Raw genomic sequence first — 15332 nt, 5'->3', positions numbered from 1 at the left:
CCGAGCCGAGAGGAAGCATGAAGGCTGGCGGATCCCTCGTCCCACAGGTGGGGAAACTGAGGCTGCGAAAGGGGAAGTGAGCTCCCCGGTCCTGAGTGTCCCAGCCCCGGCCGTCCCCCACCGGGCGAGACCCACCCTGGCTCTGGAAAACCCAGGTGAAGGGTCCGCGGGGCCGGCACATTTCTGGGTTTGTCCAGGTTTTATTTGAATCCAGGGTTCAAATTCCCAGGATAAGGGGGGACAGGCCAGCTGAGCTGGTTGAGAGGAATCATATCACAGGAGCCTGCCTCCGACTGCTGCCACGCGTTCAGCGGGGACCCGTTCCGACTCTGCCCGTGGACAAGCCGAGCGCAGCCCTCAGAGCGCGCGGGCCTGCCCCGAGGCCCGGTGCAGGGAGGGACGTTACAGCCGCGGCTTTTGCCTGTGATTACGCTGGTCTTGGGGACACGTCCATGCCGCTACCCACTCACCACTTACGAGAGCCCCCGGGGAAAACTCCCTGGTCTTGGGCACAGCGTAGGGGCCACTGGCCTGTTCTCACTCGGCCCCTGTCACAGCTCGGGTTGAGGACGTGTCCATCTCTCTGGCCACCAGGAAGCCAGAGCCAAACCATGTCGCCACTCAGTGGGGTCTGATGACACAGGTCCCCGGTACAGAGCCCACCCACTCCACCTCACTGCTCTTTTCCCGATCCATCTGCTTCAACGTGCTGCATGCATACGTTTCTCTCAGTGCCTTTAAAACGGCCTTTTAGGGACAAGCAGGGGACACATACGGAAATGAAATATTAAAGAGATAAGATTTCCAAAAGTGAAGTTTGAGCACTCCGAGCTCGCCAGCTCCCGGCGGCGGGGCTCCCCAGGCGCGTACCCTGCAGGGTCTCCAGGTGCTCCAGCCTGCGCTCCGCGTGGTCCCGCATGGCCCTCCCAACCTGCTGGTCGTACGCCTGCACCAGCCGACCGACGCCCGCACTGGTCACGTACACGCTCTCCACGGCCGCCTCCAGCAGCGTCCTCTGTGGGAGGAGGGGAAGGACTGACAGGTCACACGTGGTCCCCACCTCCCTGGCCCTGGCCCTCCTCCTCCCCCCACTCCCAACCTGAACTGTGCAGGGAGTGGGCAGAGAGTGCGTGGTTGGTTTAAACCAGTTGATAACATGGGGTGGGGCAAAAGTAGGTTTTCAGTCGTTCGCACAGAAAATATACAATAACTAGAGGCCCGGTGCATAGATTCGTGCACCGGTGGGGTCCCTCGGCCTGGCCTGTGCCCTCTCGCAATCCAGGACCCCTTGGGGGATGTAGTAGTGCGGGAAGTGCCAGGTGGCCAGGGAGGAGCCCAAGCCCAGGCCAGGCTCTGCGGGCACTGCGCTGTTCCTGCTCCTCCCAGCCCCGCTGTGCCTGCAGCCGCTGCTTGGTAGCACTGCCACGGAGGTGGGAGAGGTGCTCGCCAGCCGTGAGCCCGGCGTCTGGCACCTGTCGGTCAGCTGAGCCGTGCTCCAGCGGTGGGAGCGCACTGACCACCAGGAGGCAGTTCCTGGGTTGAGCACCTGCCCCCTGGTGGTCAATGCATGTCATAGCGACCAGTCGACTTGTTCGGTCATTTGGTCGCTTAGGGTTTTATATATATATATTGCCTAGTTGGTGTGGCTCAGTGGTTGAGCATTGAGCGTTGACCTATGAACCAGGAGGTCATGGTTCGATTCCTGGTCAGGGCACATGCCTGGGTTGCGGGCTCGATCCCCAGTGGGGGGTGTGCAGGAGGCAGCTGGTCAATGACTCTTATCATTGATATTTCTATCTCTCTCCCCCTCTCCCTTCCTCTCAGAAATCAATAAAAATATATATAAAAAATGTATTTAAAGCAAAACAAAACAATCCTTAAAAAAAAAGAAAACACATAATAATTAGTAAATGATTAACACAAGAATGAACTCCGTGTTTCACGGACTCGCACCTGTAAGCCTACTCTTGCCCACCCTGTGTTATTTTCCGTGGTCGGGGATGGTCTCAGGCTGGTGTACGACCCTGGCCAATGAGATGCGCCATTAGGGACAGTCTGCTGGGGTGGGGCTTCGCTTTCCAGCGGGAGTAGAGACTTGGCCGTCTTCCTCCCCCTTCCTGGGATGCAGATGCGATGTTGGAGGATCGGTGGCCGTTCTGAGACCATGAGGCAACAAACTAACACTAAGAATGCGGATCAGAAAGCAAGAGCCTGGGCCGTGGTGCCATGCAGGGCCCCTGAGCCTGGGCCCGCCCGCCTCCACATGGCTCGTTATGTGGGATGAGTGGCTCATTTATTGGAGTCATTTCAGTAGGACTTGGTGACGTGAGTTATATGCATTCCTCAGTGATACACCATCTGACCCAAAGCAGGAAGGAGAGGAAATGCTGAGATGCCTGTGACTGGAGACGTGATGGCTGGGTGCCCGGTCCACCAGGGTTACCGGTTACCATCCTTCCACTTAAAATAATGGACACCCTCTGCAAGGCCATAGCTCCCGGGTGGGGACAGCAGGTGCAGCGCCCAGGAGGCCGCTCTGTCCAAGTCTGTCCCCTCATCTGCCCCTGCCTCCCCCGCCCCAATCCTTCTTGCCCTCGTGTTTCCCAGGGATGGGGTTGGCACGCACCTTGAAGTCCTCCCGGTCCTTGGTCCGGCTCCTGGTGGCGGCGGTCCGCGCGTGCCCCAGCAGCGCCTGCCCCACGGCCCGCTCCGTGTGCTGCTGCAGGAGCCGGCCCACCTCCTGCGCCTCGGCCAGGAGCTGCTGCTGCAGCTGCAGCCGCGTGAGCTGCGCCTCCTCCTCCAGCCGGCCGGTCTCCTCCAGCACGCGGGCCTCCTGGAAGGACGGGCAGGGAGAGGGAGGAGCCACGCTGCGGCCCTGCACCGGATCGGCAGGACCAGGACGTGGGCTCGCCCTGCCCAGGACCAGGAGGGTTGGGGAAGGGAGGGAGGGGGGCCAGAAAGTGGGGGCCTCTGGGCTTGCAAACCCCAGCACAATGGATGAGCGAGGTGTCTGCTGAAGGTACCTCCAACCCAAGGCATTTAGTGAGCATCAACTGCATGCCCAGTGCCATCACACACACAGGCACTTCCTCATTCTTCCTGAACACTGTGAGCCTGAACGTTAGGCGTGATCAGGACACAGAGGCTCAGAGATGTTGAGTAACTTTCTAAAAGTCACACAGCAGATCCGAGTCTGGGAGGAATCTGGGACATCACCGAAGCCACAGCAGGGCATATGGGCCCTTGGGGACGGCTTTCCTCGTGGGAACACAAGTCAGAGAAGGAGGCGAGGGGAGTCAGAGGCAGAGCAGCCTCCTTCCCATGGAGCCTCCGGGGCAGTGAGAGTGAGTGTGTCCCTCACCAACGGGCCAGAAAACGCCGCTGCTCCCATAGCTCAGCCCTGTAACTTACACGTTCTTCCTTCCGATTGTTAAACCCTTCAGATGACAGGGCCCCCTCTTCCCAGGGATGACTGTGCCCATCTGCACTCTGATTTCAAATGCACTTTCAGTACAATTCTCATCCTAGCATGCACTAGAGCCTTTGGGCAGCCCCTGGACAGGGCGGCCATCTCCCCCCCCCCCCCCCGGGACCACGGGGAGGCAGGGCTGGGTCCTGGCTACCACGCCGGAGCCTGGCTGGGACGGGCTAGGGCCGCGCAGCGGTCTCACCAGGGCTCCGAGCAGCTGCCACTGATGCTCGTCCAGGCACTGGGAGGAGCCCTGCTCCAGGGCGTGCTGCTCGCGCAGCTCCTGCAGCAGGCGCTTCTTCCCCGACAGCCGCATCTGCGCCAGCGCGGCCACGGCGTGGCCACGGAGAGCCAGCCTCCGGAGGGCGGAGCGCAGGAGCAGCTCGTGCCCCTGCAGGAGGCACCGTGCAGACCTGCGGGGAGAGCGGGTGGGGTGGGGTCAGTGCTCTTGGCTTCTCTGCCTCGGGTGGTTACTCTTATGTCAGCTGCTCACACATTCTCTGGGGCAGAGGTTCTCAACCTGTGGGTCGCGACCCCTTTGGCGGTCGAACAACCCTTTCACAGGGGGTCGCCTAAGACCATCCTGCATATCAGATATTTACATGATGATTCATCACAGTAGCAACATGACAGTGATGAAGTAGCAACGAAAATAATTTTATGGTTGGGTCACAACATGAGGAACTGTATTTAAAGGGCAGAAGGTTGAGAAGCTCTGGGGCTTCTGGGTAGATCAATGTTGACATGGTAGACAAGGACAGCAGATTGCCCTTCCTCATGGGGTGGGCCCTGCCTAATCAGGTGAGTGCTTGAAGCAGAGAAGAGGCTGACCCTCCCATAAACAAGAGGGAATGCCCGTCGGCCCGCCTTGAGCTGGGACACCTTTCCCCGCCTTGGGGCTCAGACTGAGAGACTGGCTCTTCCTGGGTCTCGAGCCGGCGGCTTTCTGACGGGCTGACCCCACCGGCTCTCCTGGTTCTAGACCTTCAGACTCGGACGGGGATGCGCGTGGGCTCTCTCGAGTCTCCAGGTTGCCAACCGGCAGATACTGCAACCTCTCGGCTGCTCTCTCCTCTCCTCTGTCTCTACAGGTATAGATGCATCGATAGACACATAGATGGCTAAACACACACACACCCCTCGCTGGCCCTGCTTCTCTGGAGAACCCTAATACACTGAGCTACCAACAAATGTCCCAATAGTCACACCGCACTGTGAGAGGCGGGCGTCCATGTGCCCACTCACGGGTGAGGACTGGTGTGGGTGTCACACCGGAGACAAGGCCTGGCCCTTCAGGAAGCCATACTCACTCTTCACTGAGGCCCCCGAGCCGGCCCAGCACGCAGTGGATGGCGTTCTCATGGTCGTCCCGCAGGTGTGTCTGCAGCACAGTGGACAGGGCGTGCTCCTCCATCCACACCTGGACACCAGAGAGAGGGACACGGTCACCTCAAGCTCCTCTCATCCATCACTGCTTTGTCGGAACCTGCCTTTTATTTCTTGTTTAAAATACATCTCCCCTGATTTCATGATCATTTTCTCTTATAGTTCCTTCTAAAGACTTACATGTTTTCCTATTTGCATGATAAAGCATCTAATACGAATTTCCTATGGCGTGAGGAAGGGATCTGGTTTTCTGTGGATGGATGGATACCGATTGTGCCAGCACCCTTTGTTAGCCGTAATCTTCCTCTGACTGGCCGTCATGCCACCTTGGATCTCGTAGTTTCCAGAGGTACGTAGTTTCCATAGATACATGCGCCTCCTTCTATGCTCTTGTAGTCTGTGGTCTGTTCGTTTCTGTATCACACCACTTGCTTTTCAGCTGCCACTCACAGCAAGCCTCAGGCTGCCAGGGCAGGGCCTCCCATGTTCTCGTGCACAAAACTATTAGCTACGCTTGGTTGTTCTTCCTTTCCCATGGATTTTAGCAAGTTTTGGAAAAACAGCTTTTTCCCCCTGGGTTTTCTTGTTGTTTGATTGGATTACATCTGTGAACACTCCTGTGAGGTCCAAGGCCACAGAGCTAGTAAGTTTAAAGAGTGGGGCAGGGACTGAATCTAGGCCTGTCTTTCTCCAAAGCCGAGTCCTGTCTGGCCCTGCCCTGCTCCTCCCCGGCTAGTCTGTGCCACCAGGGGCACACGCGCCCAGGCAGACGGAGTTACAGCCGGGGTCTCAGGCCTGAGCGAGACCTTCACTTTTCCAGCATCTGTGGTTGCTCAAGGGGCGCTACCCTCAGCCGCCTGAAGAGGGCGCCCGCTGCACACAGAACTCGGGTAGAACAGAGCCTACACCAAGCACCGCAGCCAGACTTCCTTCTGGGCATTGTGACTTGTAGCACTTAAACCTAATGTCACAAAATCGCATTGCGTCTCATCTCCTGTTACGGACAGTCTCAGGCTCCGCTAGTGAGGCGTCTACAGGAACAAAGTGCCTGGGAAACCAGGACACAGAAAACTCTAGTCTTGCTTCTCTGAAAAGTAAACTGGCTTTGTCCCTAAAGCCTATGGGGTCTATGGTGTGAGTTTTGAGGATGCAGACACCACCAGCCACAGCACCAAGGTCACCAACCAGGGGTGCCTGCACTGTCCCTCCGACCTTCGACGTTATCCCAGGCAGGCTCAGGGGTGTGACACTGGGAGGCAGCCAGCTGCTCAGGGGCCAGGTGCTGCCCTGGAGGTTGTGCGGGCCAGTCAGTGGTTTCAGAATTTACTCTGTCTCAGACTTTCACTGACTCAGGAGAGAGGGGAAGGGAACCAACAGAGCGTGCTCGGTACTGCTTGACAGCCCTCCTAGTCCCAGGTGGTTCCCAGGGGAGCGGGCTCTACGCAGACACTGGGGTGCTGGGGAGGGCAAGGCAGCAAAGACCTGAAGCAGGACGACTGAGGCAGGACTGAGCCGGAGAGGCGGGCGCGGAGCGAGCCGGGAGAGGATGAGGAGGGCGGAGGGTGACCGGGCCCCGACCCCGGGTCCTGGCGGGGCCTGGTGGCGCCTCTGGCTTTTACGCTCCGTGAAAGGAGAAGCCGTGGGGGGTTCTGAGCAGAGAGGTGACACAATGCGACGTGGTGTCTTGTCCAGTCGAAGGTGCAGCGATGACAAGATGCACCGTCACTTTGGGTCTCACTAAGGGAGAAACCGCTGCTAATTACAGGAAGCTGCTTCTCCATTCCCGGGGGGTTAAGATACATTTTAAATGGGTTGGGGACGTTTAAACGTATTTAAAATATATATATTTAAGATCTTAACAATGAGTGGCCTACAGTATTTTAAATGTATTCTGGCTGGGGGTCGAGAATAGGCCACGGGCCAGGGCGGCCGCGGGGAGACCGGGGTTGGGGGGGGCACCCTTCAGTGACAAGAGGTGGCTCTGCCCAGGGTGCTCAGCGTGCGGGCGATGGGAGGGGGCGACTGTCTGGGTTGGAGTGAACGTGGAACGGACAGCATTCCCCGCCAGCTGGATGCAGGGGGTGAGAGGAGGAGCCAACTACGGGCACATCATCTCACAGCTCTGGGGGTCAGAGCTCACTGGTCTCCCTGGGCTAACGTCAAGGGCTGGCTCCTGGGGTGGCTCCCGGGGAGACCCTGTCCTGGCCTCCTCCAGCGCCTGGAGCCCCGCATCCCTCGGCTCCTGGCCCCACCACGCCAGCTTCTGCTCCGGCACAGTCTCCCTCTGCCTCCTCCCACCTCCCTCCTATAAGGCCCCTCGTGTTGGCACTGGGCCCACCCAGAGAAGCCACAATGAGCTCCAGATCTCAAGATCCGTAACGGCATCTGCAAAGCCCATGTGCCCCGTGAGGTGACAGGTTCTGGGTTAGGACGTGGGCATCTTTGGGGGCCATTATTCTACCTCCGGCATATGGATGAGGTTTTAATGGTGAAACTGACTCACTGGACAGCAGGGGTCCCGTGAGTGCAGCCCCACCCCACCCCCGCCCACGGCCCTGGGAGCCACCTTCTGCTGTTCGTTTCTCTCTAAAGAATGGGTTTTGCTGCTCTTTCTCGCTGGATCGGCTGAAGGGATCGACCGCTGACTTCCTGTCCTGGGACAGGAGCGCTTTGCAATCTCCCCCAACCCCCCTGAGGACTGAGGTGAAAGGCTGGCTGCCAGGATCCTGGTTAAGCCCCCAGCAGGACCCCGGGAGGTGCTCAGGGAACAAAACGCTCCTTGTTCTTCCTAAGTTTCAAAAAGAGCGACTCTGGGCCGCTCCACAGGGGCCACACCTGCTGCTCGCGCTCCAGGAGGTCCTGGGACAGCCTCCACTGCTGTCGGCGGAAGCGATCCGCGTTCCCCAGCTGCAGGGCGGCGTCCTCCCGGGTCTCCTGCCTCACGGATTCGCACTCCGCCCGCGAGAGGCCCGTCACGTCGGGCAGCATCTGCAGGAACAGGACGTCCACAAGCGTCTGGAAGGTTCCCATGGTGCTGCGGTACAGCTCCTGCAACCGAGAGCCACATGGCGGGGTTCCCGTCAGACCACAGGTCGTCCAGAGAGCCGGAGTACAAGGCTGGACTCCGAAGAGTGGATGCTTTCTGTGCTTATGACGGCCAGAGCTATGCTTAACACATTAAGCAAGGAGCTGGGAGTGACACTGCTTAGTTTAAACGAACCAGTTAGGATTTTCAGAATTGAAGAATGTGGTCCAATTTTATTAACCTAACTAGAGGCCTGTTGCACGAAAATTTATGTAAGAGTAGGCCTTCCTTCCCCAAGCTGCCGGCACCAGCTTTCCTCTGGCACCCGGGACCTGGGCTGGCTTTGCCTGGGCTGGCCACAGGCACCCAGGACCCTGGGTGGCTTCGCCTGGGCTGGGCCCCAGCTTTGTCAGGAAGGACGTCCGGAATGACATCCGGAAGACGTCCGGTCTATCAGGTCTAATTAGCATATTACCCTTTTATTAGTATAGATAGTGATGAATAGGCTTAATGGCAGCTAGAAGCAGCTAAGAGAGAGTTAGTATGCTGGAAGACAGATCAGGAGGAAATCCACAACAATGTAAGGAGAGACTAGCAATGGGAAATATGGAGAAGATAAAAGCATGGAAGACGCAATGAGAAAACCCAACATATTTTTTATTTTGTCCTCACCCAGGGATTTTTTTCCCCCATTGCTTTTCAGAGAGCGAGTAGAAGGGAGGGAGGAAGAGAGAGAGAGATAAACATCAATGAGAGACTCATCGACTGGCTGCCTTCCACATATGCCCGATGAGGGGTGGGGAGTGAACCCGCAACCCAGTGCATGCTCTTGACCGGAATATGCACTTAATGGCATTGCCCACATCAATGCATCAATGCAATCTGACACATGAACAGTATAGAGCAGACAAATATCATGATGACTATGTGACTACTAGTAGATGAGGAAAAAACATTTTACAAAATTCAGTATGTGGCATATGCCCTAACCACTGAGGACACTGGGCAGGGCAAAAATCTAACATTTTTCATTGGAGTCTCCAAAGAAAGGAAGGGAGAGCCCAGGGAGAAGCAATATTTGATGTGATGATGGCTTAGACATTTCCCAAAACTGATGGAAGAAGTTTACAGCCGAGAAAATGAAGGCTTCATCTGCACAGTAAAAGGGAGGTTCCATAAATTGCACAAGTTTACATAGGAGGCCCTGGCACCTAGGATCTTAGCAAATTTTTTTGAAAATGAATGAATGAGTGTATAACCAGATCTGGTAAGCATAGGGTCACTTTCTGCTACATTAATAGTAGATAGAATGGTCTTTAAGAAAAAAAAAAGGGGGTGACTAGAAATAAAGGGGTTTACTTCATAATGCTAAAAGATCTAACTCAACAGAAAGATGTGAAAATCTAAATTCGTATGCACTTCATGGCATTACCCACATCAATGCATCAGTGCAGTTTGACACATTAACAGTATTCCTGGTAGAGCAGAAAAATATCGTGATGACTATGTGACTAGATGAGGAAAAAACATTTTACAAAAGTTAATTTCCATGCATAAGAAACACCCTTAGCAAAACAGAAATGAAAGGAAACTTCTTTAATCTGAAAAAAAAAAACCCAAAACACTATAGCAAAATTATACCTAAGGGTGGAAACTGTAAGATAATATTAAAATAATTAAATAAGACTGAAATAAATGTAAGGAAATACCATGTTTCTGGATTGGAAGGTTGACATTGTAAAGATGTTAATTCTAACCAAAATATCCATAAATTACTAATGCTGATCAAATTGGTGGCTATATCAACAACTATGGAGAATATGGATTGAACCTATATATGTTCTTTTTAAAAAAATCCTCACCCAAGGACATGCTTAGAGAGAAAGGGAGAGAGAGAGAGAGAGAGAGAGAGAGAGAGAGAGAGAGAGAGGGAAACATCAATGTGAGAATGCACAACCTGGGTATGTGCCCTAATCAGGAATCAAACCAGCAACATTTTGGTGCACAGGACGAGGCTCAACCAACTGAGCCACTCCAGCCAGGCTACATATATTCTTTGACCCAACAATTCCCCTCCTTGGTCTCTGCCCAAGAGAAATGCATGTACAAGCATTTCAAACAACTTCTACAGGAAAGTTTATATCAGCAGAAAGTGTAATAGTCTAAACTAAGAAGCCATACAAATGCCCATCAACAGTAAAACAGGTAAATGGTGATGTATTTATACCACGGGATAATAAAGACCAACGAGGAAGAATGAACTGCTACATGCAACACGGATGAATCTCCTAAGCATAAAGCTGAGTGAAAGCAGCCTGGCACACAAGAGCATGTGTCACATGATTCCATCTATATATATAAAAGGCTAATATACAAATTTTCCACTCAGGAGTTTGACCGGGAGTTCGATTGCTTGCTATGACGTGCGCTGACCACCAGGGGGTGGCGTGGAACATGGGGGGGGCAACCAGCAGCTGTGGGCACTGAGAGAGTGAGGGAAGGACGAGGTGGGGAGGCGAGGCCTAGGCGCCTGACCCTGCATGAATTTCGTGCACCAGGCCTCTAGTTTATAGAAAAGCAAGGACCTGATGTTCATCAAATAAGCCAGATATGGGTCCTGTGAGCAAGGAGGATCCTGGGATTGAGGGGGTGTGAGGGGGCTTCCAGGGTCCTTGCCATGATCTTTCTTCATCTGGGTGATGGTTACAGAGATGGTTTTTAATAACCATCTGCTAGTCCATATGTCTGTGCTGCCCACGTATTTATGGCTATTTCAATTCACAGCAAAGAAGGGTTTAATCCATGGGACTGGTTTACATTTCCCTCCAGCCTCTGCCGGCCCAGCTTTCTGCCGGGAGACAGGTTTTTAAATCGGTCCTCCTGCCTTGGACGCTGTGATCGCACAGCAGTGGCTGGGACACACCTTTTTCTTTCTCCTTCGTGACTGTCAAGCCACAGAAATACGCTGTCTAAAACTCAACAAAAGACAAACTCTGTACAAGCGCCACGGTCTGCGAGCCCAGGCTCTTTCTAATGAGACCGCGCTGGGTCCTGCCTGCGCCTGTGGCCACTTCCTCCGCCTCTGTCACCGGCTCCGACAGCCCACATCCCCGTGACCCCTTCACGCCTTTCATCTGGGAGACACTGATCGATGCTGCGCCCGGAACAGAACCGAACTGGCTCGTGGTGCTCCTCTGTGCGTGTGCGGGTCAGGGCAGCCGGGGGGGGGCGGGGGGGTGTACCTGGTGGGGAGAGAGGCCGGCCCCAGGCCTCAGCCCTGCACTCTCCCTCAGACAGAGGCCCAGGGAGCCGGGCGAGGGCAGGAATTCCCTCTGACTTCGGGCCTTCACTCGTGTCCGTGTCCGTGTCCCCTCTGCAGCCTGGCGCCTCGGGAGCAATGCTGGGGCGGGGGGAGTGCTGGCACCTGCGTCTGCAGAGGACTGTGAGGACAGCACCTGCTTTGGGGGCCGACTGCAATGATGACACACAGCACCTGGCACAGGGCCGGCTTTCTGTCCCGAGAGAGGGGAGGACCCTCCTGTCCTATGGGGTTGGGGCCAGTCATGTGACCTGTGTCAGCCCATAAAATGAGGTGGTGTGCCGTGGCTAGAGTGCAGGCCAGACCTCCACCTCTGCAGTGGGAGACATCCCCGGGCAGCCCACGGCCTCCGGAGGACATGAGGCAGGTGGAGCACGCTGTGTCCACTGAGTCCGGCCCAGGTCGGCCTCCTCCGGCCAGTGCAGACCACAAGCACACGTCACTGTCGCTTCCAGCACTGGGTTCCGAGGTGTCTCGCTGCACGAGATTACGTGGTCATGGTTCAGTGACCTCCACCAGAGCAGGGGCGGGGCCCTCACAGCCGAGGGACAAAGGTGGCTTATGCTCACAGCTCAGAGGCTCACTCTGCAAACGTCTCTCGAGCCCTTGCTATGGGCTGCGTGCCAGGGACATGGCAGTGACAGGCAGACGTGGACCTGGACCTCAGGGAGTGCACAGCCCAGCGGGGGTCAGGGGTCACTATGACAAGTGCGATGGCCATGAGGGTGGCAGCCCTAGGGACACACCAGGGAATCTGGTCTGAGGAAGTGACGTTTAACTGAGACAAGAATGAGAACAAGCAAAACGGAGGGAAGGGAGGGGACCCTGTTTCAGGCAGTGAGAAAGCACACGCAAAGGCACTGGGGTAGGAGGGACGGGGCATCTCGGCGGAACTGAGGGATGTCTGGAAGGAAACAAGCAAGGGATGTGACCCCAGATACGTGGTGGGTGGGCCAGGTCATGTGGGCCTGGTGGGCCACAATAGGGGAGCTTACGGGCCAGGCTGGGCAGGTCTCTGGGTCAGACGGGGTGGGTCTCGTGGGTCAGGCCATATGGGAGCATCACAGACCAGCCTGGGTGGTCATCACGGCCCAGGTGAGGGGTGTTAGCTCAGCCTGGGGGCTACGGGTGGCATTTTGGGTGTTAAGTGGGTTCATTCATGTGCTCAGTCTACACGGAGGGCAGCTAAGAGTTCCTGGGTGAGAGAGGTCGGGCGATACGGACAGGGCCGCATGGAGGGTACACAGCCAGCAAGGGCCACACTGCTCTGCTCTGTCTGCTTCCCAAGCGACTCTTCTCTACTTGGCACATTTGCGCCTCTTTGCAGGGAGGTCAGCTGGTTGGGAAAATGACTAAAAGGGAGGAGGGGCCATAACCACTTAGCATGCAGGGCCATGAAGGCACTGGCGAGTCTTAGTTCTGCAAATAAAGAAAACATAAATTAACGGCTCCCGTGGCTTTAAGTCACAACGAAGAGCCACGGGGGTTCCCTTCGCCGGCTGCCACGGCGGTAGACCTGTACGTGCCAGTCTGTATTTCTCAGACGCTGTGCCCTTGGAGACGACCTGTCACCCTTTAACTTTGCTAAAGGACCAGGCAAACTGGCTCATGCCCTACCGCCCCACAGACACCTCCTTCCAGGGACACGGACCACAGGGTGCCACGCGTCTACCATTCGCTCCTCCAGACCTACCTCAGACAGACTACGGCCCAGAAAACCATTGCTCTGGCATTTCCCCCAAACCCAATTTCTTTTACTCTTTGGAAACCTCGTGCTTCCTATCTCGTTAGGCAAAATACTACTTCCCCAAGTCGCCCATGTCCGAGCCCCTGGAATATGCCGCCTTATAGGGTCCAAGACAGTGGTTCTCAACCTTGTTGTGGCCCCACCCCATAACAAAGAAACAGAATTTCCAGAGGATGAGGCCCAGAAATCAGGATTTTAAAAAGATTCCCAGGTGATTCGAAAGTGCAGTCAAGGTTGAGAACCACTGGTCCGAGAGCTTCTGCAGACGCACGTTAGGGACTGAGACGGGAAGAGACCCAGGTGAGTCCAATGTAAGCACAAGGGCCCGTCCAGGTGAGAGGGAGGCAGGGAGTCAGGGTGAGCGGAGACGGATGGTGGGAACAGGTGGGAGCACCAGGTCTCTGGCTCTGGCACAGAGGAGGGGCCACGAGCCCAGGGATAGGGGCGCCCCCAGCAGCCGGGGGCCTCCAGCAGGAACCCAGCCCAAGGGCACCTTCCTTTTGGCCAGTGACGCCCCCTCGGACGTCCGACCTCCAGGACTGCAAGGTAATAACCGCGTTGTCTTTAGCCACTGAGTTTGTGTTAATTTGTTGAGAGTTTGTGTTAATTATTTCTCATCGATACGACCACGCCGCCTTCAGAATGCCAGAATTTCAGTTGCGCGCTCATTCCTCAATTTCGTCGTGCGTGTATTCATCTGTTTTGCCTGACCGCCTCTCCCTTCTCTTGCTCACCAGGCCACTTCTCCCTCCTCCTTGAATGCTATGAGCCCCAGGCCTGAAGCCCAGGCTCCCAGCTGAGTTTCCTAAAACAAAACACCTTAACCTTTCGCCGCTGGGCAGCCAAGAACTGACCTTGTTGAGAGAGAGGCCTGTTTGCCCCCGTTCCTGCGAGGGGACCTCCCCGTTCTTAGAATGTCCTTCTGGATACGAGGGTCTCAGGTTACGGGGAAGCCTGGGCCCCCTCAGGGAGCCTGTGACAGTGATGTGATCAGGGTGGGGCCTCAGGCCGCCTGCTATCAGCCCATCCCGCAGAGGGCCGGGGGTTAAGGCCGGCCACACTGGCGGCCGACCACGTCTGTGTGACTGCATCCCAATAAAACTGGACGCCGAGCTCGGGGAGCCTCCGTGTGGGCAGTGGCTGGTGTGTGATGTCAACAGCGCTGTCAGGAGGCCAGTGCTGCCCACGCCCCCTGAGAGGGCGCTGGAGGCCTCTGCCTGGGACCTCTGGCCAACCTGGGTCTGTAGCTCCCGCTGCAACCACCCGCCGTGGAAACAGCTGCAGCGAGTCCTTTAGAGCAGCGGGTGCCACCCTTTCGGCCTCAGGGACCACCAGCGGGCGCCACCCTTTCGGACTCAGGGACCACCGGTGGGCGCCCGCTGCTCTAGAGAACGGAAGAGCTGAGGGTGGTCTTGGGGACTAAGTTTGGTGTCAGTGAGGCATCTTGTGGGGACTATGTTTTTGCTTCATCCTCACCTGAGCATAGTTTTTCCATTGCTTTTCGGAAGGGGTGGAAGGGAGGGGGGAGGGAGGGAGGGGGGAGGGAGAGGGGAAAGAGAAACGTCACTGTGAGACTCAACTGGTTACCTCCGCACGCGCCCGACTGACGGGGGCGGGCAGTGACCCTGCAACCCAGGTGCGCGCCCTTGACCGAGAATCGAACCGGAGACGCTTCGGGGGGCGGGGGCACATCACCCGTGTCTACTGTCTCTGTGTTCCCTGAGGACGGTTCATTTCTCTCACTGTCCGCCGGAGTCCTGGTGAGAACCGCGGCCGCGAAGCCGGAGTATGGCGCCTCTGTTTCACCACCCGCCCCGGAGCCTTTCAAGAGACACCGGAGCAGGACGGGCAGCAAGCAGGCCCGCGTGGCGCTCGGCTCTGCGCCTGTCCCCACGGGCGGGTGGCGCTGGGCTGGGCTCAGAGACCTCTCTATGAGCCGCGCGACCTGGGATTTAGCCAAGCTGGGACCTTACTGTTTGTTTACAGGTCAGGAGACAGCGGGCATTTAGAAAAATGCTGCTCTCTGCAGCCTGAGAACGCGAGGTGGTCGTCAGTTTATCTCACAGCCCCGTGCCCACCATACCATATGGTGCCTCACAGCCCCGTGCCCACCATACCATATGGTGCCTCACAGCCCCGTGCCCACCATACCATATGGTGCCTCACAGCCCCGTGCCCACCATACCATATGGTGTCTCTCTCACAGCCCCGTGCCCACCATACCATGATGGTGTCTCTCTCACAGCCCTGTGCCCACCATACCATGATGGTGTCTCTCTCACAGCCCCGTGCCCACCATACCATGATGGTGTCTCTCTCACAGCCCCGTGCCCACCATACCATGATGGTGTCTCTCTCACAGCCCTGTGCCCACCATACCATGATG

General features: G+C 56.4%; 1 protein-coding gene across 1 annotated transcript in view; it reads right to left on the bottom strand.

Moving 5' to 3' along the window:
* Positions 1–15332, bottom strand: part of EVC (EvC ciliary complex subunit 1) — a gene marked incomplete at its 5' end in the record, with an annotated part of 45465 nt that overhangs the window by 7443 nt on the left and 22690 nt on the right. Inside the window, 5 exons of the mRNA XM_081104816.1 lie at positions 871–1015; positions 2627–2833; positions 3672–3882; positions 4780–4889; positions 7691–7903. Of these exons, the coding sequence (XP_080960942.1) occupies positions 871–1015; positions 2627–2833; positions 3672–3882; positions 4780–4889; positions 7691–7903 (886 nt within the window). The remainder of the gene's footprint in view (positions 1–870; positions 1016–2626; positions 2834–3671; positions 3883–4779; positions 4890–7690; positions 7904–15332) is intronic.

The sequence above is a fragment of the Myotis nattereri genome (assembly GCF_964212035.1).
Source record: "Myotis nattereri genome assembly, chromosome: 1".
Taxonomy (NCBI): Eukaryota; Metazoa; Chordata; class Mammalia; order Chiroptera; family Vespertilionidae; genus Myotis; species Myotis nattereri.
Note: the sequence above shows the minus strand (reverse complement) of the source record. Positions and strands in the feature narration are given on the sequence as shown.